We start from the raw sequence: 23,746 nt of genomic DNA, 5'->3' as shown, positions 1-23,746 counted from the left end.
GTGGGGCAGCCCAGCGGGTTCCTGCCTGCGCATCAGGGAGATTCCAGCCTGAAGGAGCTCGGCAAGTCATCGTTAGCATAAATAGACTTTATTGCTCTGTACACACGTGCGCACGCACACACACACGTTCTGCCCCCACAGCTCCGCAGCACCCCTGAAGGCGGGCAGGCGCCAGCTCCTAGCAGGATCTGACCCATCTGCAACAAAAACAGGCAGGGAGAAGAGGCTGCTGCCCACCGCCCGCCCTCGATGGAGCCGGCAGCCCTCGCCCCCAGGCTGGTGTCTGTCCCCACGGCCCCGGGAAGCCCCAGGGTCCCCCCACCCTGCACCCATCACACATACGGGGTGCGCAGCCGGGGCGGGGGCACAGCTATCAGCTCGAGAACCAGCGTCGGAAGAAATTGCCCAGCACGGACGAGGGGTCGCTCAGTTTGGGAGCGCAGAGCTCGTCTTGCTGTGGCCACGTGCCCGCGAACTGCGCCAGCTCCCCTGGGAGAGCAAGGAGAGCCCACTCAGGGGGGGCCCGGCCTGCTCCCCTCGCCCTCCTCAGCACCCCACTCACGGTCATCCATGTTGACCACCTCCTCCCGGTAGTCCTTGCTCTGCCCATCCTCCTTGGTGGTGGTGATGAAGGCCTGATCCCCCCTCCGGCGAGTCACTGTTGTCTCCCGGCGGCCCTGGCTGTCCTGCACGGTCCGACGCTCCTCCACCGCCTGCGCGGAGCACCGAGCCCTGAGTGAGACGCCACCATCCCGGGGGCTCTGCTCCTTGCGCTGGGGATGGTGTCCCCGGGTCACCTGTGGCCCCTTGCCGCACCCTCAGGGGACACTCACCCCATCCGGGAGAGTCACTTTGGTGACGGAGACGCTCTGGAAGTAAGAGCGGGACTTGGGCTCGTCAGGTTTCAAGATGGTCCCCAATCCCGCGGAGGAGACGTGGGAATCCAAGTCTGCGGGGGAAGACACGAGAGGGTGACAGCAGCGCGGGGACGTGCCCTGAGAGCTGCGGCAGCGCAGGCAGGTAGAGCAGGGACGGCAGAGACCCCAGGGCCATGCTGCCGCCACTCACCCTGGTCTTCCTTCGGGCCAGGAGAAGCTGGGGGAGCATCGTCCAGCTGCAAGGCAAAGCCACGCGCCGGTGACGGGGACGCAAAGCACCCAGTGGCGGGGACACAAGGCCCGACACCACGATGACAGGCTCCAACCGCAGCCGAGCCCGAGATGGCAGAGCCCTCACCCACCCCCAGGAAGGGTCTCCAGGGCCGGGGAGGGTCCCTGGCACCCTCAGGCCCCCCCGGAACCGCGCTGGGAGCGTCCGGCTGCTTCAGCATGGAGTCCCGCAGCGGCCGCCCCGCACTGCCCTCACTGGGGCCGGGCAGGGGGGGCTCTGGGGGGGAAAAAGGGGGTTCGGGTCAGGCCGGGCTGCCGGGGGGGCTCCGCACCGGCCCCCAGAGCCCCCGGGGGGGTAGCCCCATCCCATCCCCACCGAGGGGCGGCGGGGGCCTGGCCCAGCTCCCCCCAAAGACCCCCAGGAGCTCGCCCATGTCCCGGAACAGCTCCTCGAAGGCGCCGCGGGTCCCGTCGGGGCTGAAGCCGAAGCCGAAGGCAAAGTCGTGGGGGGGCTGCGGCGGGGCCGGGCCGTCATCATCCTCCTCCTCCTCCTCGTCCCACGCCGTGCCGCCGAACAGCGGGTCCCGGGGCCTGCGGGACCGCAGCGCTGAGACACGGAGCGACCGGGGGCCGGGCCAGGGCCCCCGGGGCAACAGGGGTGGGGACAGCGGGAGCCACCGGGCCTGTGCGGGCGGGGGCACGGGGAGCAGCCTCGGGGGCCGGGCCGGGGTCTGCGCGGGCGGGGGGAGCGGGGGCGCCCAGCCGGGGCCGGGGGCCGGTACCTGTGCCGGCCCGGGAACCCGAAGAAGCCACGAAACACGTCGTAAAAGCTCATGGCGCTCCGCCCGGGGTGGGCCGCCGCCCGCCGCTACCGGGTCGCACTGCCGTAAAGCGCCGCGGCCGCGCAGCGCCGCAAAGCGCTGCCGGGTGTCGCAAAGCGCCGCCATCGACCCGCCGCGGCCTGGAGCGAAGGCGGATCCACGGGCCCCCCGCTCGGCCCGCAGCCCCCCCCTGGCCCCGGCCCTGCCTGTCCGGCTGCCGAGCCCGCCCGGGACCCCCCAGGGCCCCCCTTAGGGGCCGGGAGCCGTACGGGGCGGCGCTGGGCCCAGCGGGGGTCTCACAGAGAATGGGGGTGGGGGGGCACCGGGCCCTATCCTGCACCGGCTGGGGGTCCTGCAGCCCTGCCAGGCGCCGGCTCTGCCCATGTGCCCCCCGCCCAGCTCCATCAGCCCAGTCCATGACCCTCCCGCTCTGCTGGGACCCCAGAGCACCAGGAGGGGCTGGAGGCAGCAAGGGGACCCCCCCAACCCCTTACCCTGCAGCCCCCCCTGCCCCCCCGTGCTCAGCACCCACTGCCAGGGCACCCACAGCCTCTGTCACACCACCAGTCCCCTCCCATGACACCCAGTCCCTGCCCAAGGCCCTCACGGTGATGAGGGGGGTGGAGAGCCCCCCCCCCCCCCCCCGGCTCAGATGTGGGGCACCAGTAGCACCAGAGCAGGGGGTAACTGGGAGAAGGGCTGCGCACCACACAGGATGAGGCAGAGAAATGGAAGGGGGGGGGGTGTGTGTGTGTGTCCCTGGGGAGGGAGCAGGGAAAAGGATGGTGACATTGTCCCTGTGCTGGGATGCTGGTGCAGCAGCTGGGAGAGGAAAAATCCACAAAACGGGGATGGGGGGGGAGGGGGGGAAGTGAGGGAGGGGGGAGGGGGGGAAACCTACTCCCCCCCCACCTCACGCAGGCCTTCCCCCACCCTGCACCAAAAATATGGAACCAGGCTGAGAAAGTAGGTATTAAAAAATACACACATCACTTTGTGATCTTTATTCTCTTTAGTAAATCACCCACACGGGGGCTTCAGTTGAAGTGACCAGTTTGAACTGAAAAATACAAGATCTGGACTGCATAGAAAAAAAAATAGACCAAAAAAAAAAAAACCCAACCCCCAACCCCCAAAAACCAAAAGCAGAAGATACTTACAGCGTGCAAGGAGGGCGGGGGGGGGGGGACGGGACGGGGGATGGGGGGGGCAGGACCTGCGCTAGGGGCCCATGGGGAGAGAGGGGGCACAGATGGAGAACGTAAAATAAGGGGGGGGGCCCCCTCCGGGGCACCTCTGGGCCCATGGCAGAGAGCAGCGGAGGGTGGGCAAGGAAATGAGAGAACTACAGGACGGCGTGGGGTTTTTGTTTTTATATACAAGACACATTTATCCATTAAATTTAGAACACGGTACAAAAAAACACTTCAACTAATTCATCTTACAATGCTGTTCATATCAATTACTGTTCTTAATCCTAATAATAAGGGGGTTTGCTGTAGGCGACTCGCAGCTTCCACTCCTTTGGATCCAAGAGGTTGTGGGGCAGCAGGAGATGGGGGGAGAGGAAGGGGAAGAAAAAAAAAAAAAAAAAAAGGAGTAAAAACCAAAAAAGGCCCCTACGGCAAACGGTTGAGAATCTGAATGCAGAGAGAGGAGAGAAAAAAAAAAAAAAGAAAAAAAGAAAAAATACAAATTCTATATTACATACAACAGGAAAGGTGGCTGAAGACAGACAATGCAGAGCCGCCTGCCGGCCCGCCCTGCCCTCCCGGGGGGCTGCGGGGCCCAGGCGCGACCCCCCGGCAGGGCGCTCTCCTCCCCGGGCTCCTTCGGCGTCAGGTTCGGTGGGATTCTCTTCTGGAAGCAAGTGGTGGTGGGCGAGGGCTGCCCCCGGCCTCAGTTGGCGCCCCAGCTGTAGCTGTTGTAGGCAGACTTGTTGGCCTGGGATTTCTGGGGGATGGAGCTGCCTTGGCTGCGCTGCCCGGAGCCGCTCTGCGGGGAGGGGGCGAGAAGGAGAAGCGGCCGGTTACCGAGGGGGGGAACCGGTGGTGCCGCCGCCGCCTGCGGGGTCCCAACCCCGTGGCTCGACCGCAGGCACCGCCGTCCCCACGGGATGGCTCCGGCTCCTCGGCTGCTCGCTGACCCGCCTCAGCGCCACCGGCACCGGGGCGCACGCTGCCTCCTGCGACCCTCGTGCCACACCGGCTGCCCCCCAGCAGCCCCAGCACCCTCCCTCCGCTCTGCGCCTTCCTCCAGACCAGCACCGTGCCCGGAGCGCAGGCAGCGAGGGCCCTGGCAGCTCTGCGGGGAGGGGGGAAAGGGGGGTGGGGGTGGGGGGGAAGGGTCCGAGCAGGGGGGTGTGTGTCTGCGCGCGCGGGTGTGTGTGTGTGCACATACTGACTGAGGGCCTCTCTCCTCGCCTCGCGGGGCCACGGGGGGGGAGAAGGAAGGGGCTACGTGAGCCTGGGGGGCCTTAGGGGCGGGGGGAGACCCCAGGGCAAGTGCAATGCATTATCAGAGAGGTTCATTACCTGGTCTTCCTGCTGGCGTTGGCAGCACAGTATCATCTGCAAATATGGAAGCTGTTGCAGTACCAGGATATGTAAAATAAAGGGACAAACTATGACAATAGAAATCCACGGTTAGACCTGCAAGCTACGGCGGGGTCATGGCTGTGGTGAGGAACCCCTTCGCTGCTGGCCTGCGGAGCCCCCGCTCCGAGGACGGGGGAGCTGAGGGCGTACCAGGCGTGTCTGCGGGAAGGGGCACGACCCCACCGTACCTGGTACGGGCCGGCACCAAGGGGGCTGTGCCGAGACCCCCCCAGCGGAGCGCACCCCGGGGCCTTCCTCACCTCATCCTCTTATCGGCCCTGTGTGTATGTGCAGGTGTGAGCGTGTGCGTGTCACCGCGTGTCCGCATGTGTCCGCCGCAGGGCGTGAAGGAGGGAGGGAGAGGGGGGCCGGGGTGGGGGGTGGGGGGGAGCAAGAGCCCTAGGAGATACCCCAGCAAGGGCCGGGGAGCCAGGGGGGTCGCTTACCTGCCCGTCCTGCTGCAGGTGGTGGTGGAGGATCTGCGAGTGGGGCTGCTGATGCGGGGTCAGGATGTGCATGAAAGGGGTGGGGGGGTACGCCGCCGCCGTCGCAGGGTTGATGGGGCCGCCACTGCCCAACGCTGAAGGCAGGTTGAAGGAGGCTGCCGGGGTTCCAGTGTGAAATCCCTGCTTCTCGAAGGATTGCTGGGGAGGAGACGCCAACGGCGGAGTAAGGGGCTGGGGGCCGGGTGGTGCTCCCCTGCCCCTGCCCAGCTCTACAGGTCACAGGCCCCAGCGTCAGCGCATGGCGGAGATTCTGCCTGTTCTCGGCGCCTGTGGCTCGCTCTGGGCTTGCAGTTGCTCTAAGCTGGGAAGGGTTAATAAATCCCTTCCCTTCTCCCTGGCTGGCTGCTCCCAGGGGGAGAGGCCTGGCTGCCGGGGAGGCTCTCTCAGAGCTGCCTTTCCGCTCCCCAGTGTGAAGCGGCGCCTTCCTGGAGCGCGCCCCAGGCACTAACCTGAGTTTTGGAGTAGACAGAGCCCGAGATGTCCGGCACTCCTGTATTACTGGATGTCACGGATACACCTGGGGAGAAGGAAAGGCAAGCGAGCATTAGGGCAGCGGCCCTGGGTTCAGCAAGAGCCAGCGTCAGGGGGTGCAGAGCTCTAGTGGGCGGCAGCCACGTGAGGTTCGGAGACGGACATCGCCCTGGGAAGCGGCGTCTTGGCAAGGCCAAGCTGCAAAGCAGCCGTACGAGCTGAAGTCGTTCCACTCTGACCACAAGCAGTTCATCTGAACGCCTCCAGAAACATATTTCGGGGCCTGCTGCCACCCAGAGAAACGCATTCTTGAAGAGCCCAGAAAATAGGAACCCTGAGAAGTAGCTGGAGGGATGCAGCAGGAAAACTTCCAGCACAACATGGTAGCAAGAACGACTTGCGAGCTCCTCCGATATAAACTGGGCAACTGCACATCAAGGTGACTCTGGCACGGTTGGTGCGACGACTGGCAATGCTGGCACACAACCTGCGTTTGGTGCTGGCTGTTTCTGAAAGGTGGTGGCACAGAGAAAAACCTCAGCAATCGTGTAAGGCCCAGAAAAAGTGCTGAAATGCAAGAGGCTTGAAGGACTCGGTACCAGGTGAGCCGGTACAGAGCTGCAATATCTTCGCCAAGAGAAAAAAAACCCAGCGTGTCAAAGGGCTGTGACATAGCGAAGAAAGGCACAACAGGATTTTTTAAAGGCTGGAAGAGGACCCAGATGCAGGCCCCAGACATTAACCAGTGAAACCCAGTACTGAGACAAGCTGCAGGTTCACAATCTTCTTGCATCTTTGAATCAAAGAGGACCCTTCTCCAGAATGCCCGTGCCCGCCAAACACAGGGGGTCAAGCAAGTTCCCAGGCTCAAATCTGGAATAATTATGGTTCTACTGATCACATACAGGCAGTAAACCACCGAACCAAACCGCAAACAATTCAGCAGCGTGAGCTCTCTGACATGAATCCGAGGCCCCAGCCACCTGACTGCTGGCCACAGAGGGGGTGAAGTGCTCCGTACTCCTTAAACCCACTCCAGACCTGGATGCAGAACAAGCCAGGGCCTTTCCAAGGAGAATCAAATGACCTGCGAGTTGCACCGTGGCCGTTTTCCTCCCTTACTGCTGGAAACAGTAAGACAGCAGCCCCCTTGCACTGCTCAGTGAGATTGTGAACAAACCCCGCCACTGTCGGCGTCACCTGCTGAGAAGGACGCTCCGTCGGGTCCCTTACCAGTGCTGTATCCGTGAGAGCCGTAGCCACTGGGCTGCTGAAAAGGGGTGGCTGATGCGTTGACGCTGACATTCACACCATGCTGCTTGGAAGAGGTAGGAGCAACCTACAGAAAGAAGAGCAGCAGAGTGAGGAGAGGTTTGGCGCATTCCCCTCCTGCCCAAATCCCAGGCCCTGCCTCTGGGAGACTCACAGGGAACACGGCGGGCCCATACTGGAAGGTGCTGGGGAGCCCTGGTACCCCTGTGTAGTAGGGCAGACTGGTGTAACTGTAGCCAGGAGGCAGCGCCGGGTTCAGGAACGTCTGCTGCGTGGTGTGGTGAGTCTGGGTCTGGCTCTGCTGAGGCTGGGCCAAAGTTGTTGCAGGAGCGGGGGAAGAGGCATCGCCTCGGCCGAATTTTGTTAAGTCACCTGGAACAGAGAGATGAAAGGAGATGATGGAGGAACAGCCCTGTCAGATCCCAGCCCATTCCAGCTCAGCCCAAAGGTGACCCAGCCTTCTGATCAATGGTGCCTTGAATCACCCCCCCTCCTACAGCTATTAAGGACCAGCCCCAAAGCTCTCAGATCCTGGCACGCTGATAAGGCTAAGCTGTTAATTGCTCTCCTTGTCCCTGAGAGGACTTCAGCAGGGCAGAGAAACCCACAGCAGCCTAAGCTACAGCGCTGCACCGCCTGCCAGTCAGCCTGCCACCTCCCTGAGCCTCCTCCTGCATCAGCAGCAGGTCTGAACTCAACCCCACTCCCTCCAGAGCCAGACCCGAGGCCAGGGCAGTGACCGGGGGGTCCTGTCCCAAGCCCCCTCCCTCCAGAGCCAGACCCGAGGCCAGGGCAGCGGCCGGGGGGTCCTGTTCCAACCTCCCTCCCTCCAGAGCCAGACCAGAGGCCAGGGCAGTGGCCAGGGGGGTCCTGTCCCAACCCCCCTCCCTCCAGAGCCAGACCCGAGGCCAGGGCAGTGGCCAGGGGGGTCCTGTCCCATGGGCAAACAGCTCCTCATTGAAGAGGAGAGTCAAGTATCTTCCAGGTGAGGATGTGTGAATGGCCCCTTTTTACAGCAGGGCTCATGCCTCCCTCTCTCTTGCTGGTGGCGCTAAATCAAAAACTGCCGCAGAGGCTCAGCAGCCCGCAAAACTGGGAAATAATATCACAAAACTGGGAAATATCGCTTCCTCCCTTCCCAGTCTGGGCACTGCACCAGGGCCTGGCTGCAGGGCTCAGGGAAGCTCCCTTTGCTGCTCTTCACGAGCACCTGCTCGGCTCTTCCATGTAAACACTCCCCCTATTCAGAGCTCTCACAGTAAGCCAGTGAAATTCTCAGTGCTGCCCCAGCTCACAAGCGAGTCCAGGATAGCCACAGACGTTAATTACCACCAGTGCCAACTTGGCAAATTATGCAGGCAGCAGTGCCTGCGCTCTGAGCTGGGATTTCAGCCTCAGCACGCCGGGCAAAAGCACTTGTGCACAAACAGGCTCCTGCTGAAGCAGGGGGGAAGCGGTGCTGGAAAAAAGAGTGATCTGCAAAGTGTGACAATTCCTAAAACATGTGAAAGTTCTGCACAACTGCTGCCCGCTGTGAATCCGCAGCGTGAATAAAGGCACCTACCAACTTCAGTGCGAGATCAGCCGCCCCGCGGGCATCACATTCGAATCTGACAGGTCCTAAATGCCCAGTTTGCTTTCTCCATGAGACAAACCCCCTCATTTCCCCAGATTGTGTTTATTTGTATTTTTACCTTAAGTGCTTGAGCAGCACTGCTTAACCCCTGCCTCACCACGACCTGAAAAGCAGTTCCCCAGTTTTACACCTCACAGATTCTTTCAGCCTGTCCTTGCTCCCTTTCCTTGTCCACCTCCTCTGGGTAACACGCCTCGACACAACCAGATTATCAACAGGAAGAATTTAGCTGCTGAGAAGCATGCTCCACACCAGGTGCAGGCACAACTCCAGCAGACGACGGCACAAGCAACTAGTTATACTAGTTACACCTTACTAGTTGTAAGCAGCAGCGCAAACACACGACGGGATACACGATGTTTTTTCCCTACCAGAGTACGGATTGCTGCTCAGGCTGCCATCTCTTCCAGTCAGTGGGGTGGTGGGCGTAGGGAATGGGATGCTGTAGTAATCCTGAGGGATAAACCCAAAAAAGTTTTATGAGCTCTGTCCAAAGATGTAAAGCAGTATCTTTCGGAAAAGAGAAATTTTGGACTGCAGCCGCTAGATATGTTGGGAGTATTGCAGTTCCATCAGCCACACGGAGGCTGATCGCAGTGTACAGCAACCCCAGGTTTTTGTAGCATGCACCATCCCCCTTGTCTGGCTATTAGAAGAACCAGATAAGGTCTACTGGTATGCAGTCCTTACGCTGCCTGGGCTTCCCCCTCCGCTCTACCACAGAATGTCCTGTTGCTAAATAAACCCCATTGTCATAAAAGTAAGTAGTCGCTGCCTCTTGCAAGGATGAGAGGCAAATATCTACAACGGCTCATCACACCAGTGCCCGGCGAAAGAGCTCTGCCTGCCGCAGCTCTCACGTTTCCCCAGCCCCACCATCGATACCGCTGTCTGAATAATTAACTCTTAACTCCAAGGAGCAGCTGATGAACTCCTGGCTGCTGCCACGGAGAGGCACATCCCCTTAGCATCCTGTTTTCCCAGCTCTTCTGGACCACTTCCCAGCCTGCCCCCTCCGTCTGCCCAAAGCCCGCAGCATCAGCGAGGAGCTCGTCAGTTTTCAGTACTCACCAACGGGAATCTCGTCTGGAGCATTTGCAAGTCATCATATCCATACACCTGTGGCTAGAAAAAGAGCAGGAGATGATGTGAGGGACACAGACCAGATAAAGACACTTATAAACGTTTAGATAAGCGTGAGACAAAGGCAGAAACAATCAGTGGCTAAACAATTACCTAAGAGCAAGCAGCCATCACTCACTACCCCAAGACTGACACTGCCAAGAGTGGTTTTATGAGCTGCTCAAATGAAGCAAGCACCGATGCCTAGCACCTGCTCTGGACCACAAAGGCACTCAGTAGTTTTCCTCTAGAAATTATTCCAACACCAAACATTCGTCCTCACCTTCAGAAGAGGGCCGTGACACACCGCTAGACTCGGTGGCCATCGCCACCCTTGTTCTGACTACTCGGCCTTTGCCATACCGCGCTGCCGATACAGCTCTACGCTTTCATGAGCCCCAGGGGCTGGGGGGTGGGGGTGCCTGCAGAGAACAGGCAGAGTCTGCTCTGGGGTGCCCAGAATTACAGACATTTACTCCCACGGGCACATGGATTTTGTCTGCTGCTGTTTTATGGAAAACAGCAGGTCCAAACTCCTCCCATCCAAGGCAGTCCCACTGGGCTTATGTTGCAGGTTTTGGTTTCTCTGCTACGTGACATCCCTCCCTGCCAGCTAGGAGGGATCCCGTGGCATGATAACTGCAAAGAGCTGGTCAGCCCACTCACCGGATACGCATGTAGCAACCCTGGAGCCATGATGTACGGATTAGGCAACAACGGTGGGACTCCAGGAGGGAGATTGGGAGGGGCTTTTCCTGAAAAAAGGCAGAGAAAGGAAAAGTTCCACAGTGAAGCAAACAGCAGCACACTGCCTCTTAGCCCCTACACCCTCCTCCTATTTAGCAGGACCAGGGAAAATACCTGATGTTGTCGCAACGGAGCTGCGAGTCGAGGCCGTCACCGTGGAATTACTGCTGAGGCTGAGGCCCAGGCTGCTGACACTGCTGAGACTGGATGAAACGCTGACAACTGGCGGGGCGGCTGACACTGTGCTGGAGGAGGTGGAGAAAGTGCTAGCAGAAGAATGGAGGCTGGCTTCACTCTCCACGCTTGTGTGCTAGGGAAGGAGGAAAGGAAGAGAGTTAGGGGAGCAGGCAAACGTAACCCAGCGCAGAAAAACTGCGGGACGCTGTCTAGGCAAAATCTTGTGTGGCTCTGCCTCCACCCGGATGCTCCTGAGAGCCTGCAATGAACTCGGCTGCTGCAGGCTACAAAGAAACCTGCTTTGCATCTGGCTGAGGTCCAGAGTCCTGAGAGCAGCCAATTCCTAATGCTTCCAAGCCTCTTGCGCGGCTGTGTCCCAACATGTCTGTCTGCTGGGAGAAGCGGGGCTGAATGCCGCATTTGCGGCGGGGAGATTTATTCTGCTGCAGAAGCCAATACCCCGTGACTCCGTGCTGCAGGAGCTCCGGCAGTACACACGTTTGAAAAGTGACACTCCATCAGCTACCAGTTTGCTCCCACATCTGGTTGCAACTCAGCAAGAGCTGCTACAGGTTCGAAAGAAGCTGCTGCTAGGTCCGAAACAGGCAGGGCATCAAAAGCCTCGAGCCAGAGCTGCACGGATGGTATTCCAACATAACCCCCTGTCCTCTCTCTCCACACAACATCCAAACTCCAGCAGGACAACCTGGCAGCTCCTGTCACAGCTGCAGACCCCGGTGACCACGCACCCCAGGTCAGGCACACTGGCAGAGCTCTCCAAGCCGAGCAGGAATTGGGGCACACAGCGCGACGACGCGCACCCAGACTCACCAGAAGAGTTGAAGTTGATGTTCGCCCAGAGGATGTGGATGAGGACAGACTGTTCTGCTGGGTGGGTAACGTACTGCGGAAGGAGGAATAAAAGGTGGTTAGAGAGTCACCCCTGGTAGCATCAGGCTACCAGGAATTTCTATTATTTCTACCAGGAATTGGTACCAGGCTACCAATTCCATTCCAGATCCCATTCCCCGTCTACTCAGGTGGGATGAGTCTTCCTCACCGCCTGTGACAGGCTTTGGTGGTTACTGTAGATCCCTCCTAGCTCTGCTGCTCTAGAAACCCACCCCCCACGCTTGCTCACCTGCTGAGCTGGGCGGTGGTTGTACTGGGGAGTTCCTCGCTGTGGCTCAGGCTGCTCAGAGCTGTCGAGTGTTGGCTGGCTGTCGTCAGCAAGGACGATGCAGACACCCCGTCGTTGAGAGGCGCGATACTGGGAGCAGAGGGGGAATCTGATTTCACTGCGGGGCCTGTAGCACCTGCAAACAAAAGCTTTGGGTGAGGGGCGGCTACCACCAGCTCCTGGAGGGCAACTCAGTGGCGAGGATCAGCAAAGGCTCAGCTAGAGGAGCAGGGAGATCTGAGGCTTCCCTCACCGCTACCAACCAGTTACATGCTTGTGACACAGCGCGATTGTGTTCTGTGCCTCACTTTACCCCACCACCACCACCGGCTCTGTAAAGAGCTTTAAGACCTACAGATGAGGTGCCTTTTACAAACAAGTCACAGTAAATTAATGTCATCAGGGAGTGACTCATCAAAGATCCATCAGCAGAAAGCTGAACATTTCGAGGCAAGCAAATAATCTGAATGGCAGCAATTAGTCCAGCAGGGAAAGCACAGATAAAGCTTTTCATCCAAAGGGAAGAATATGAACAGTTACAAGAGACTCGGGACACCCACCGCACTGACAGACTCTTTCTTACCTTCAACAGCCTGCGCGGTTTGTAATGGCGTGGGTTGTACAGAACTGAAACCATTCTGAGGAAGAAATAAAAAAAGAATACTGGGCATTGCAGCTGCTCGTTTCCAGAGGCGGATCTAGCATCAGCCTCCTCCCACACTCCCTCCCGAGTTGTGAAAAAGGCCCCGTGTCACCAGACGGCACCGGGGTCAGTCTTGAGCTCAACTAGCCCAGTGCCAGCGTGACCCTCGAGCGCTTATTTGAGCAAGCGGTCCAAGAGGTTTCTCTGCTGCTGGTGGTTAGGCCGGCTCAGCATCCTCAACCCAAGCTCGTTAGCCAAAACTGATGTTACTGAACTTGTGTGCAGCAGGCCAGAACCAAATCCTTAAGACAAAACTAAATCCTTAGCCTGATCACCACCCTGCAGCAGGGTAATTATGCGTGACACAACACATGGCCCGCCGTCAACTTAACCGCTGTTAACCCCACTGGCCCGGCCCCAGGTAAGTAACGTAACTAAGGGCTCTGGTAGCAGCCGCCAGAAAGCTCTCACGAAAGCCCACGAGCCACGTGGGTGAGGCTGGAGGATCACAGAAACACTTGATCAACCACTCTGCTCCCCCCAGGACAGCGCTGCTAGGCTTACTCAGCACAAAGAGCCAACCAAGCCGTTTTCCTACCTTCGCCTGGGTCAGATCTTTCTGGGGCGAGGACGAGATTGAGTTTGGGTATCGCCTCGTCTGGGTGGATCTCTGTTCGTACAGTGGTCCCTGAGCGCTGTTCTGGGAGGTAAACGTTGCTGTCTGTATTGTGCCGCTCTGGTAACCAGACTCCTGGCTTTGATTGGACGAAATTGTGGATGAGGATTCACTACAAAGTGAAGAAATGGAGGGGAAAAGCCTTTACATTTTCCTCCGAAACAGTCCTGCTGTAAGCTGCTGACCCAGACTGTAGGCTCTACACTTCCAGAGTCCCAAGCATCAGCATCAAAGCACCACCCAAAGCAAACCAAGCAGAGAAACGTACGCAGACAAGGGCTAACCCAAGCGCAGGAGGATGCTGGCACCAAGCTGCAGCCTTCCCTCACACACTGCGGTGCTCTAGGTGACACCTCACAAACTGCCACCCACCACCCAGGTCCCAGCACTCAAGGGACCAGCCAGATGCTAAGGGTCAGCCCAAAAGACGACAGAGGCGCTTCGCTTTGGCGAGGCATCATCGCCACAGAAGTGCCTGCTCCGCTGCATCCCTGTTCGCCAAGTGAAAAGCAGAACAGAGCACATGGAATCCCATCACCAGGGACAAGGAGGAGTTGCGCTGGCAACTCCCCTCCTGTGTTTCCAGCAACACAGTTTCACGGCAGCAGGAAACATCTGTTTTCTGTGTAAGTGCCACAGGCCAGTCAGGCACGGAGCTGCCTGAACCAGTCTGCAAAACTTACGCTTTGCTGTCGCATACGTTGTCCCCCCTTTGTGACCACGGCAGAGTCAGAAAGGGTCTACTAGTATGCAGCCTAACTTCAGTCCCCGGGACCAGCTGCCTCCCAAAGCTCGTTAGCCACCCCCTTCCCAGCGCCGCGTCCTCACCTAGCCGTGCTGGTGTACAGGCTGCTTTGAGGTTGGCTAACGGCAGCGCTCGTTGTGGGCGTCGATTCGTACTCAGCGAGAACAGGCTCCGAACCAAACTGTAACGCCCCGAACTGCAGGTTTAGCCCTGAGATATCCGCCGAGCCAGGCATCTCCACCGCGAGTGCAGGGATCTGCCGAGGAGGAACAACAGAAAGGGTCAGGCGCTCCCTCCATCGGGCAGAAAACTACTTCAGTATCCGTGTTGCCCAGCACGCGATGGGATTTCCAGGCTCGCATCCTCTGAATGACACTGTCCCACCCAGGCAGGCGTGTTTTCTCCGCCACCCTCAAGCCCACCCAACGCTAACTGCAGGAAGGCCAAGCCCAGCCCTTCCCTCCCCAGCCCAAATGGATTTTTCTACAGCTCTGCCACACCGACTCCTTCCGCACCTTTGATGTTAACGATGCTTTTTTCTTTTGCTGCTTCAGCTTCTGCTGTGCTGGCTGGGGACTGGAGGACTGGTTGTCCGAGGACCCTGGGGACATCTGGGGAACAGGATTGGTTTTGCTGGGCAGCGGCGAGGAAGGGGGTGCCGGCATGGTTGTGGAGGCGGTCACCACAGGCTGCTTCTCCTGCATGAACACTTCTATCATGGTCGAAGTTGACGTGAAGGCTTGACGCTTGGTGAAGGGACTATGCACCGAAGAGTCTGTTGGATTCTTGAGATCTACCGGGGGAGAAAGAGTTGAGTTAGTTTTTTAAGGAAACAAATCCTGCTAAGTCAAGTTCTGACACTTGGCAGCATCGAGAAAAAGAAAATCATTTCACACTATGACTCCTCCTGGAGCCTGTTAAAATCAGGGCGCAGAGAACATCAGCACCTCCATTCCCAGCTCCGCGTTCTCACCACTGTTACTGCCGAGCCCTTTAAGCCCTTCTCCCCTCAGCTCCTTCCAACGCCTCTAAGGGACTGAGTGAGTCTGCACAGCACCAGTCCTCCATCCTCCAAGAAAAGCTGGACTTCAGAGTCCCTTGTGTGGGGGCACTGCACGGCAGAGACACTGCTTCCCTCTTGCTCGCTGCCAACACTGCTGCACTTCACCGCCTGCTCTTCCCCCTGCAGGCACTGGGTATCCTCCAAGCAACACTGCCCACCCTCAGGTCTTTGCACAACTGCACCACCCTCCTCCTTCACCTAAGCCTTAACTGCAGCTTATTAAAAACCAGCTCCTGTTCTGACTCTCCTCTGTGGCTCCTTGTCTGAGAAGATCAGGAGCTGCCAACGCTGACTGTCACTAGGACAGGGCTGGATTTTGTTTCAGCTTAGATTTGAACCAGAGCCATCCCCCTATAGCAAGAAATAAAATAAACAAGCCAGAAGAAAAGGCACCAGTACTCGACCGCAGCAGGGCTCAGCATCTCATCTGAAAAGCAGGAGCCTCTCAGTCACTGTTGACTCCCTCATGCCAGCCCAGAGGCAGAGTTACTCCTTGGCATTTAACAGTCACCAGAACTGCATTCTTTTAAAAGATAACACCAAGTCAGCAGCGAGATGAGACTGACAAGCGTTAGTATTTGGGAACTATTCTCCAGAGGTGCCCACTTTCAGACCCGTTACACGGGTTTACACCAGAAGTAGCCCTGCACGCTGTGAGGGCCCTCAGGAATGCCAGATCCCTGGCCCTGAAGCTGGCTGGAACCACCAAGGGGCAGATTCAACTGCTCTAAGTATAAAAGGAACAGGGAAAGACTCACACACACTGTTGCATTTTACTCTCACAAACTTGCACCCACGATTCTTTTGATTTCTCTGACACGGCTGTGAACTTGTTGTGGACTTGTGACCTGGCCCTCCACCGAATCCCCCACACCGCTGCTCGCAGTGTGTTTCTGCAGCTCTGGGAGAACACGCTCGTCCGCTTTGGGGACCTGTGCTGCTTTTCCTTACCATACTGCACAAGAGACGAGGTCTGCGTAGTGGATCCCATGTCCCAAGACGAAGCGGTGGTGCTCCCACCAGGCTGGGTGTGCTGAGCAGCCAGCTGAGCCAGAGCCTGGGCTGTCTTGAACTGCTCCAGGAACTGGGAACCTGTGGTACTGCTGCCTTTGGCCTCCCCGACGTCTCCAAACCCTTTCCCCAGCATGCTCACCTGCAATTTCAGCAATGAAATAACAAAGTCAATATCTCCCTTGGCTTGGAACTTGGCTCAGAGGACACACACATCTCTTCACATAAGCCTGAACGCGCTGTACCCTGCTGCTGCTCACTGGGTGCCTCAGCTTAACACTCTCGAGCTCCAGATGCACACAGGCACCGCTGGCAAGGAGAGCTTGCACTTGTCTCACAACATTTATCACCTGCAAGTGCAGGCACACTTATCTATTGCCCAACCTGAGGCATTTCACAGTGTCAAGGAGGCTTACAAAGAAAGTTAATAGGATCTTTAAGAATGTACTAAATTATTCACATCGTTGCGCTGAAATAAACAAAACCACCACCAGGAGAACTTGGCTTTACAGTTAAGGTGGGCTCAAAAATCCTTCCTGAACTACATCACCATGAAGCCGCACAATCTTTATTTCTTTTGCTGAAGTTACACAAAGCAGCACCTGCCCAGCTCGGCATACAGCCCTGGTTCAGATTCAGCGCTTCCTTCCTTCACCTGTCAGGAGACGCCAGCATTTCATCCCACACCAAACTCCCAACCAGTTCCACTTCTTAAACTGGTCAGTTTGCAAGCCCTGGACCGCAAGAGTTTTTCCTTTCCTCTGAGCAGGAAAGCAGCATGTGTTGCAAATCTGACAAGGGCAACAGGGGAGGAATTATCCCAATAATTTTTAATGAAGCAACAGACTTCAGGCCTCTGTATTTAGAGCAGACTGGCCAATGGCTGAGCAGAGGACTCCGCCACCCACAAAAAGTGAGCAGGGAACTGTGTTCCCCATGTCGCCCAAACACAGACAGAAGACGCCAGGGAAGCCAACGCCTGCCAAACCCCGCGTGCTGGCAGAGCCGAGTGTTCCCTTACCATGCTGTGGTGAGAGAAGGAGTTACCAGAGGCAGGTTGGGATATAGCACTCTGCTTGGAATTGCTGAACACCAGTGGCTGGGCCAGGGAAGGAGCCTGGGACGACTCCAGGTTTGTTGACTCATTCTCCATAGAAGAGGGAGTCTTTCCTAGCAGGACTGCAAGATCAATTCTGGGTAAAGAAAGAAAACACACTGAGGTTAACACGAGCTCTGCCACCCCCCTCACTTCTGCTACAGCAGTATTCTGCTGCCAGCCTCACAATTTATACCTTTTACTTTACAAATTGAATGAATCTACAGGACATTGACACAACTGCCAGTAGCCACCTCAAAAGGAGAGGGAACAAGCAAGATTTTGCATGGCCTCCTATTTTAAAACACATCTCCCATTAATTTAACCCAGCAAAATGCCCCCAAAATCTGAAAGAACCTGCAGCAGAGCCTAGGAAAACTCTAACCCGGGATTAGGACCTAGAAACTCCAAACTAAACTTTGCCATTTAAATCCATCTGATCTTATTCAGAGCTGCTGCATTTTAGCTAGCTAGCAAGGTTTAGGCTGAGATGGCAAATGGCTCTGGGGCTCGTGTGCCACTTTTCCCCACGTAAACAGCATTGCCATGGGCTGTCACCTCTGTCCAGCTGTGATTGTCACATTCTCGGCAGGCAGAGGCACTGAAGACACATTGGAGGCGGTGAAGATCTTTGTCTCAGACAGCTGAAAGATACAAAAATGGAAAAAAGAATCCAAAAGTGAGAATGGCATCTCGAGTCTCCGTGTAAAGCATGCAGAAGCTTGCACAGCCACAGAAAGATTCAAGGACTTCAAGCATTTAGATCTAAACTTCTCTAACACTGGCTCTCATCAGAATCAGCTTCTGTTTAATTTTTCTTCTCGGGCAAGTGCACAAATCACCTGCTGATGGAAAAAAAAACCCAAACAACAAATCCTTCTACAAATCTCCTGTAGTCCACAAATCCACTAGGGCTGCTGGGGTCCGAGACAAACGCTCTGAACTGATGTTACGCAGCACCGATCTGCAAAACCCACTGCACAGGTAGGTGCAACCATTGCTAGAGAAGTCAAATAAAAAAACCAAAAAACTTCAGACCCACAGTTAAGTTTCCAACAATCCTGGCCTCACCTGGATGATCTGACTGGAGACCAACAGACCTACTTCAACTACAGAAGGGAAAATAACATCGCTCAAAAATGAATGAAGGGGAGATTTAATGACCACCTGTGGTTTAGCCCAGAACGTATCTGAATATGAACACACTGAGCAGCCGCCGGCAACTAAGCTGCAAGAGTTTAAAAACAAAATCAGGAGCCCTGGGGAGCGTATCACACCGACTGAAGGCAGGAAAGGCTGTCAAAGGCTCTCTTCAAGCAGAGCCCTGACCGAACAGACAGAGAAGCTGCTTGTGGCCCCAAACACGGCAGGAGCGCTTCCTTCAGACAGTGCTTGGGAAGCAAGAGCTCTCCCTTCGTGCCCCATCTGTAGGCTTAGCAAAAATGAGCATGCAAGACTAATGGCACTGAAGAAGCCCAACCCTGCGAGCACCTGCAAGAACAGAAGTTCACCCTTGATTCAGAGAGGGACTGAAGCCCATTTCAGAAGAAACTGATACTGAGGCATTAAAAGCAGGTGAGAAGAGCGTCCATTCTCCCCTGGAGGAAACGCTGGGTAGAGAACAAGAGGAGGAAGACATGCCATCGAGCAAGTCCGAAGGTAAAGCCAAGAGCTTCTGTTCAATCCAGATCACAAGGCCCAGCAGATGTGTGTGTGAACAGGGATGCGACACACGCACAAAACTGCTGCCACCTCCTCCACGGCGTGTGGCGTGTCCCAGAGGCAAACCTCCCCCAACTGCCACTCCACTGCGGGAGCAGAGCAAGAACCGTGTGTGGAGTCAGGAAAAAGTCTTTCAGTTTATGGTAGAATTCCGTAAGGCAGCTGTAGGAAATGAGAGGACCAGACTCGATGCCCTGGGAGATCCCTTCCTGTCCTGGGCTCCTATTGCAAGCTCTACTACACACGTAATTTAGGAGCAGTGGTTTTTACTTATTCATCATAGCTCCTGGAATTGGGAGCCTGGCTTGGGCTATACCCATAGTCTGGGAAGGATGGATGGGCTTTGTGCGCCTCTCGTAGCCACGTGGGTACAAACCGGACAGCACCAGCAGACGCAGGGAGGAGAGGGGTTTGGAGAGTACCTACATCTTCATTCCAGTCCTCCGTGCCCCATTCTTCCGTCGCTGCCCTCCACGCACCTACAAGGATAACAACAGGTAGAAAAGTTACGTGTGCATCAAAGCTCTGCCTCCAAGAGCCAGGGAAGCACTGGGGAGCTTTGCAAGCAGCCGAGAGGGTTTTTATTTGCCAACCAGACAAGTTAAAGCAGTTGACCCCAACCCACAACTCCTGGGGCAAGGTACCGTGATGGGATCGCCTCCGCCTTGCTCGGGCAGGCTAGGCTGAAAGAGAGGGAACGCTGGGCTGGCAGCTAGGGCAACGCACACACCCCGACACCAAACAGGGAAGCTGAGCTTGGCGAGGAAGCCCTGGCATCAGCCCCGACAGCCTCCTTGTGCCGTTTTCCTGATTTTCACCTCGTATTGCAGTAGCTGCACGTTTCCCGCAGTGACGAGCAGTTTGTGTTACCCCAGCAGCTCAGACAGAGCACCTCCTCCGCGGGCCTCCTGCCAGCTCGCGCGCAGGACCTCACCACCCGGTTAAACCTTACGTTTCTGTAAAACCCGGGACAACGGAACCATTCACGTGGTTTGTCTCCCCCCCACCCCCAAAATGCTGAAACCTCACGGCACCAGGACCTCCTGTGCACAGGCAAATGAGAATCAAAGGAAAACTTAAGGGACTAAGCAATTCCTGCATTTTCCGTGACCAATTTCAGAGAGGTGCTTGAAGCGAGTAGCATAAAACATGAGGGAGAAAAGCACAAGATTTCAGCTGCGGTCCAGCACAGTTTGTGAGAGCAAAGTTTACCACAAAAAAAAAAAAAAAAGTAAGAGATAAGTTTTCCCTGGCCACATCTTCAACTTGTTCCGTCCCTCACATCCATCACATTTTAACCTTGGTACTTTGAATATTACATGGCAACTTCCAAATCCATTAGACAACTTAAAATTTGGTGTGGGAGGATAGCAGGAGCATTTTACAATCCCAAAACCTCCGAGTGTAAAACCAGCCCCATTTTGCACAACTTGTTTTCAGCCCGTGCAAACCCCATCGACAAACCCGACACGGCCAACAGGGTTAATCCCGGAGACATTTATAAGGACGGAACAAGTTGGCATCAGTCCTTTTATAAGCTGAAAGCCTTTTACAGCACAAAAACAGAGCACGTGGGCAACAAGAACATTGCGAATTCTTCTGCAGGACACAATCAGGCTCACTGAGATTTCGGTGGGAAGAACACAACAGACCTTCCCATATATACTTTAAATTATGAAGCGAAAACATCCAAACAACTGCTTGGCTAGAAGTGGGGTATTTAGTGCATGAAATCAGTGTATGATCAGTGAATTATGCTTTTTGCATTGTTGTTTTGCTGGCTGTTTCGTTTTTCTTGACAATTTGAGCCAATTCAAGAAGCCTTCCTGGATTTTTTTTTTTTTTTTGGTTTGGTTTACTATTCCAATTATTAATACAGCACAGAATCCTTGAGTGCCAGGAGTCTCAAGGCACATTAACCCTTTCTCCCCAGCTAGAAGCATCTGGAGGAGTTCAACACATCCAATGCAAAACACATCTGGGGTTTGAAAACCCAGATTCCACCATTCCTTAGATTCTTTTTTGTGCCCTCACAGCGGTATCAGCAGCAGGAAGACTCCTTTCCAGATTTTTACGGCCCAGAAAGATCCTACCAGCTCGACCCTTAGCCAGGAGGTGAAGTGGGAACTGGAGGTACCTGGGTCAGCTGCAGTTGGCAGGGGAGAGCAGGAAGCCAGATTTGCCCCAAGAAGAGTTTGTGCATGTAGGAACATGGCACAGGGCTCTCTTAGTCTCGCTCACTTCGGAGAAGTGAGAAGAAAAGCAAACCAGCACAGAAAGCAGAAGGAAAATCCTGCAGATGAAGAGCAGCCATTGATGGAGCTTTCCCGGCAAGCCTGCTGCTTCTCAAGGACCGGACACCCATTCACAGCACGGCTTGTGCTCCTTGCACATGAAGAGACAGATGGAAAACTGAAGCCCTGCAATGTACAACTGGGCGTTCAGCAGAAATGCTCCGGAAAGCTTCCCAACCAGCACAGCTCAGTCAGTTTCTTGAAAGAAACAGAGCGTCTTGCTCTCCATCAAGCTCTTACAAAAGGGAAAGCTGGAACGGAAGCAATGCCCTGACACTTTAACACCATTTCGGAAGTGTTGTCTTCTGATCGGCAATCCCTCCGCTGCTTTAAGAAAGCCCTTCAAAGAGCTGCTGGTCTTTAAGCTTCTCTAACCAGGAAAAGGGGAAAAAATAAAATTTGAAGTCAACAGGCATTTGCAAATATGAATGTGCTGAAGTAAAAAAAAAAAAATCCCATTGTGTCTCCAAGGGCTCTCCCACCCCCAAAAATACACTATTTCTTCATTTTAAATTGGGAGACGAGCAATGAGCTTGCTCCTCCCGCAGCCCACCAGGTGGTCCTGCCACTATCTCAATGAGTGGACACATGCTCATCCCCCAGTCTGCAAGGGTGACAGAGCCAACCCCCCCCCCCGCACCTCAAAGGAATGTAAATCCAAACACGAGCAAAGTGTGGCAAAACCACAATGGCAGCGCTGCAGCAGATGGCTTTGTGCTGCCTGTAGGAGTTAAAAATTAACCCAGAGGTGGGAACCAGGAGACGCTGCAAAGCAAGAGCAGCGCTCCAAGCACGCCAGCCTCTGGGCCCCTGCAAAAGAGGCTCTAGAGTGCCAACACTCCCCCTCCTGTCCTGACTTTCCAGAGAAAAGTGGCAAATTCTTCCAGAAGGGCCCTTAACTTTGACTTCCAGACCTCAGGTTAGATGGAAGAGACATTAAATGTGATTTTGGCCTCGTTTACAGACACCGATGGGATTCGGTAGGCATAAAAAGCAAACTGGATAATCTCATGGGTGCCTTCTGGCTTCATGAGGCATCAGAGTGTAAAAACAAAAAAAATAAAGTGGCCAGGCACAGCTTTGCCATCAGGCATCCCGGTCATCTCCAAATCCATCGTCATCTTCAACTGCAGGGCAGGTCTGCTCAGGCCAAGAGGAGCAGCTAGGCAGCAAGAGCACCCCAAAGCAGCCGCCGAGCGCCTCGCTCACCCAGAGGCGGCCATCAGCAGGGGCAAAGCACTGAGATAGTTCACCCAGACCAACTCCCCTTGCAGCAGCGTTTTGACCCTAAGCAGAAACGCGGCGGGGAGGCCAGCGAAGCGGCGGCCGCAGAAGCAAAGCACCACGTCAAGGAAATGGCAGGGGGACAACGGCAAGACACAGCTTTCCGGGTGCGAGACAAGCAGAACGCGACTCAGCTGCCTCACACCTCCTCCTCCCCTTGGGTGGGATACTCTGTCATCAGTGCTGTGGACACAGAGCTGCTCCGGGTATGGAGAAGCAGCGGCTGAAGTTTAAATTTATATAATCCGCAAGAATTTGGCTTAACCTCTCCCCATCCACAAAGTGTCAGCATTAGTAAAAGCACAGTCAGAACAAACGTCAAATATTCATTACAATGAACAAATTAAAGAGAAAAGAAGAATGACATATCCACAGATATTTCAGGTTGGTTTTTTTAAAAAAAGCTATAAAGTAAAGGTATCCGGGGCAGTTAGTGCACCTGGATGAATCGTACCAGGAGCAGTGTCAAATTTTCGGGGATAATTTGACCCCTCACCCCCAATGAAATCAAGTCCTGAAACAAAAAAAAAAGAAAAGAAAGACAACCAGTGAAATTTTTGACTTAAAGAACCGAAGGTGAGTTTCATTGCCCCCATGAACACCAGTCACATTGTACCTGTGGATATTGGTAATTTAAAGAGATGCCTGCGGCTACTAAAACGGGAACAAAACGACCACGCACGACAGGTGAACAGCATAGTTGTACAATAAACTTCACAGCTGCGTTGTTGCACTAGAGCAAATCTGCGTTTTTCCATCAGAAAAATCTTCAATTTCCCCCCCAACCACGCTCTGACCCACTTTGTTCCACAATTCCACAACACAGGAGAGGAAAAAAAAAACAACCCACAGCAGCCTGTTCAGATAGACAGTTAAACTTCCAGCACACAGAGCTCATCCACTCCCATCCCTTTTTCCTCCAGAGACAAATGTACCCATTGCCCTTAACACATGCCTACACTACTCCCTCCGGTATTTAAAACTCCCGTTTCTCAGTCAGCAAGAAGATGATCACTCAATCTGCTACTGTTTTATAAAACCATGCTTTTTTTTTTTTTTTTGGCCTTTCAAAATAGCTCTCCATTTTCTGGAAAAAAAACAAAACCAAACCACCACCAAAAAACCAACCCCAAACAAACAAAAACCACCAAAACACAAACCAACAAAAAAACCCAAACCCTACACTAACAACGTGTAGTAAAAGGCATCACAGTTTACAGTGCTTTGATTCTCTTTTTCCAAAGCTATCAGTTTTCCAGCAACTACAAGAAACATGGAAGTAGCCTCAAGTGTCATTAATAGGGTTGTGAACGCTTCTTATAACCAAGACATGGTATTTACTTGAATGTTCAAAAATCATGGAAAAATAGTTTGGCTTCACAGTGGTGCAAGATGGCTCCATTAAAAAAAAAAAAACACACAAAAACCTAAAAAACCCAAACAACCACTCTTTAAAAACCCACACAAATAGACTACTTACGATTAAGGACTGTCCCTTGCAACTCTGGCCAGTTAATACTGCAAAATCTGAGCTCACTTGTGTCTTACAATAGTGTGCATACTTGAAACAAAAA

General features: G+C 54.9%; 2 protein-coding genes and 1 non-coding gene across 18 annotated transcripts in view; all 3 read right to left on the bottom strand.

Moving 5' to 3' along the window:
• Window positions 1-72: 72 nt before the first annotated feature.
• Window positions 73-2,032, bottom strand: HAX1 (HCLS1 associated protein X-1). 3 transcript variants are annotated; one of them, XM_055696805.1, is made up of 8 exons: window positions 1,892-2,032; window positions 1,486-1,700; window positions 1,241-1,386; window positions 1,069-1,114; window positions 834-949; window positions 563-713; window positions 343-489; window positions 73-197 (listed from the first exon to the last, which is right to left on the bottom strand). In XM_055696805.1, exons 1-7 carry the CDS (start codon window positions 1,942-1,944, stop codon window positions 374-376), a joined length of 843 nt encoding a protein of 280 aa, XP_055552780.1. In that variant the 5' UTR covers window positions 1,945-2,032; the 3' UTR covers window positions 73-197; window positions 343-373. The 3 variants fall into 3 exon arrangements, with proteins under 3 accessions (XP_055552780.1, XP_055552779.1, XP_055552781.1); XM_055696804.1 differs by having other exon boundaries at window positions 1,069-1,386; XM_055696806.1 differs by lacking the exon at window positions 73-197 and having other exon boundaries at window positions 349-489; window positions 563-732.
• Window positions 2,033-2,903: 871 nt separating this feature from the next.
• The window catches only part of UBAP2L (ubiquitin associated protein 2 like), a 30,905-nt gene continuing 10,062 nt past the window's right edge, over window positions 2,904-23,746 (bottom strand). For 3 of the 14 annotated variants that reach the window (XM_055696604.1, XM_055696609.1, XM_055696605.1), the window contains exons 9-29: window positions 22,612-22,686; window positions 19,021-19,073; window positions 17,431-17,516; window positions 16,798-16,969; window positions 15,717-15,918; window positions 14,218-14,495; window positions 13,786-13,958; window positions 12,880-13,069; window positions 12,222-12,276; window positions 11,600-11,774; window positions 11,290-11,362; window positions 10,396-10,591; window positions 10,201-10,289; window positions 9,484-9,537; window positions 8,784-8,865; window positions 6,931-7,148; window positions 6,738-6,843; window positions 5,483-5,550; window positions 4,974-5,171; window positions 4,465-4,515; window positions 2,904-3,925 (exon numbers count right to left, since the gene is read on the bottom strand). In XM_055696604.1, the coding sequence (XP_055552579.1) occupies window positions 3,830-3,925; window positions 4,465-4,515; window positions 4,974-5,171; window positions 5,483-5,550; window positions 6,738-6,843; window positions 6,931-7,148; window positions 8,784-8,865; window positions 9,484-9,537; window positions 10,201-10,289; window positions 10,396-10,591; window positions 11,290-11,362; window positions 11,600-11,774; window positions 12,222-12,276; window positions 12,880-13,069; window positions 13,786-13,958; window positions 14,218-14,495; window positions 15,717-15,918; window positions 16,798-16,969; window positions 17,431-17,516; window positions 19,021-19,073; window positions 22,612-22,686 (2,690 nt within the window). In that variant the 3' untranslated portion in view covers window positions 2,904-3,829. The remainder of the gene's footprint in view (window positions 3,926-4,464; window positions 4,516-4,973; window positions 5,172-5,482; window positions 5,551-6,737; window positions 6,844-6,930; window positions 7,149-8,783; window positions 8,866-9,483; window positions 9,538-10,200; window positions 10,290-10,395; window positions 10,592-11,289; window positions 11,363-11,599; window positions 11,775-12,221; window positions 12,277-12,879; window positions 13,070-13,785; window positions 13,959-14,217; window positions 14,496-15,716; window positions 15,919-16,797; window positions 16,970-17,430; window positions 17,517-19,020; window positions 19,074-22,611; window positions 22,687-23,746) is intronic. The other 11 variants (XM_055696607.1, XM_055696610.1, XM_055696611.1 and 8 more) reach the window with 7 other exon arrangements.
• Window positions 8,960-9,095, bottom strand: LOC114014594 (small nucleolar RNA SNORA58). Its single transcript, XR_003558152.1, has one exon. It is a non-coding gene; the product is annotated as a small nucleolar RNA SNORA58 (small nucleolar RNA).

The sequence above is a fragment of the Falco cherrug genome, chromosome 19 (assembly GCF_023634085.1).
Source record: "Falco cherrug isolate bFalChe1 chromosome 19, bFalChe1.pri, whole genome shotgun sequence".
NCBI classification, from domain to species: domain Eukaryota; kingdom Metazoa; phylum Chordata; class Aves; order Falconiformes; family Falconidae; genus Falco; species Falco cherrug.
Note: the sequence above shows the minus strand (reverse complement) of the source record. Positions and strands in the feature narration are given on the sequence as shown.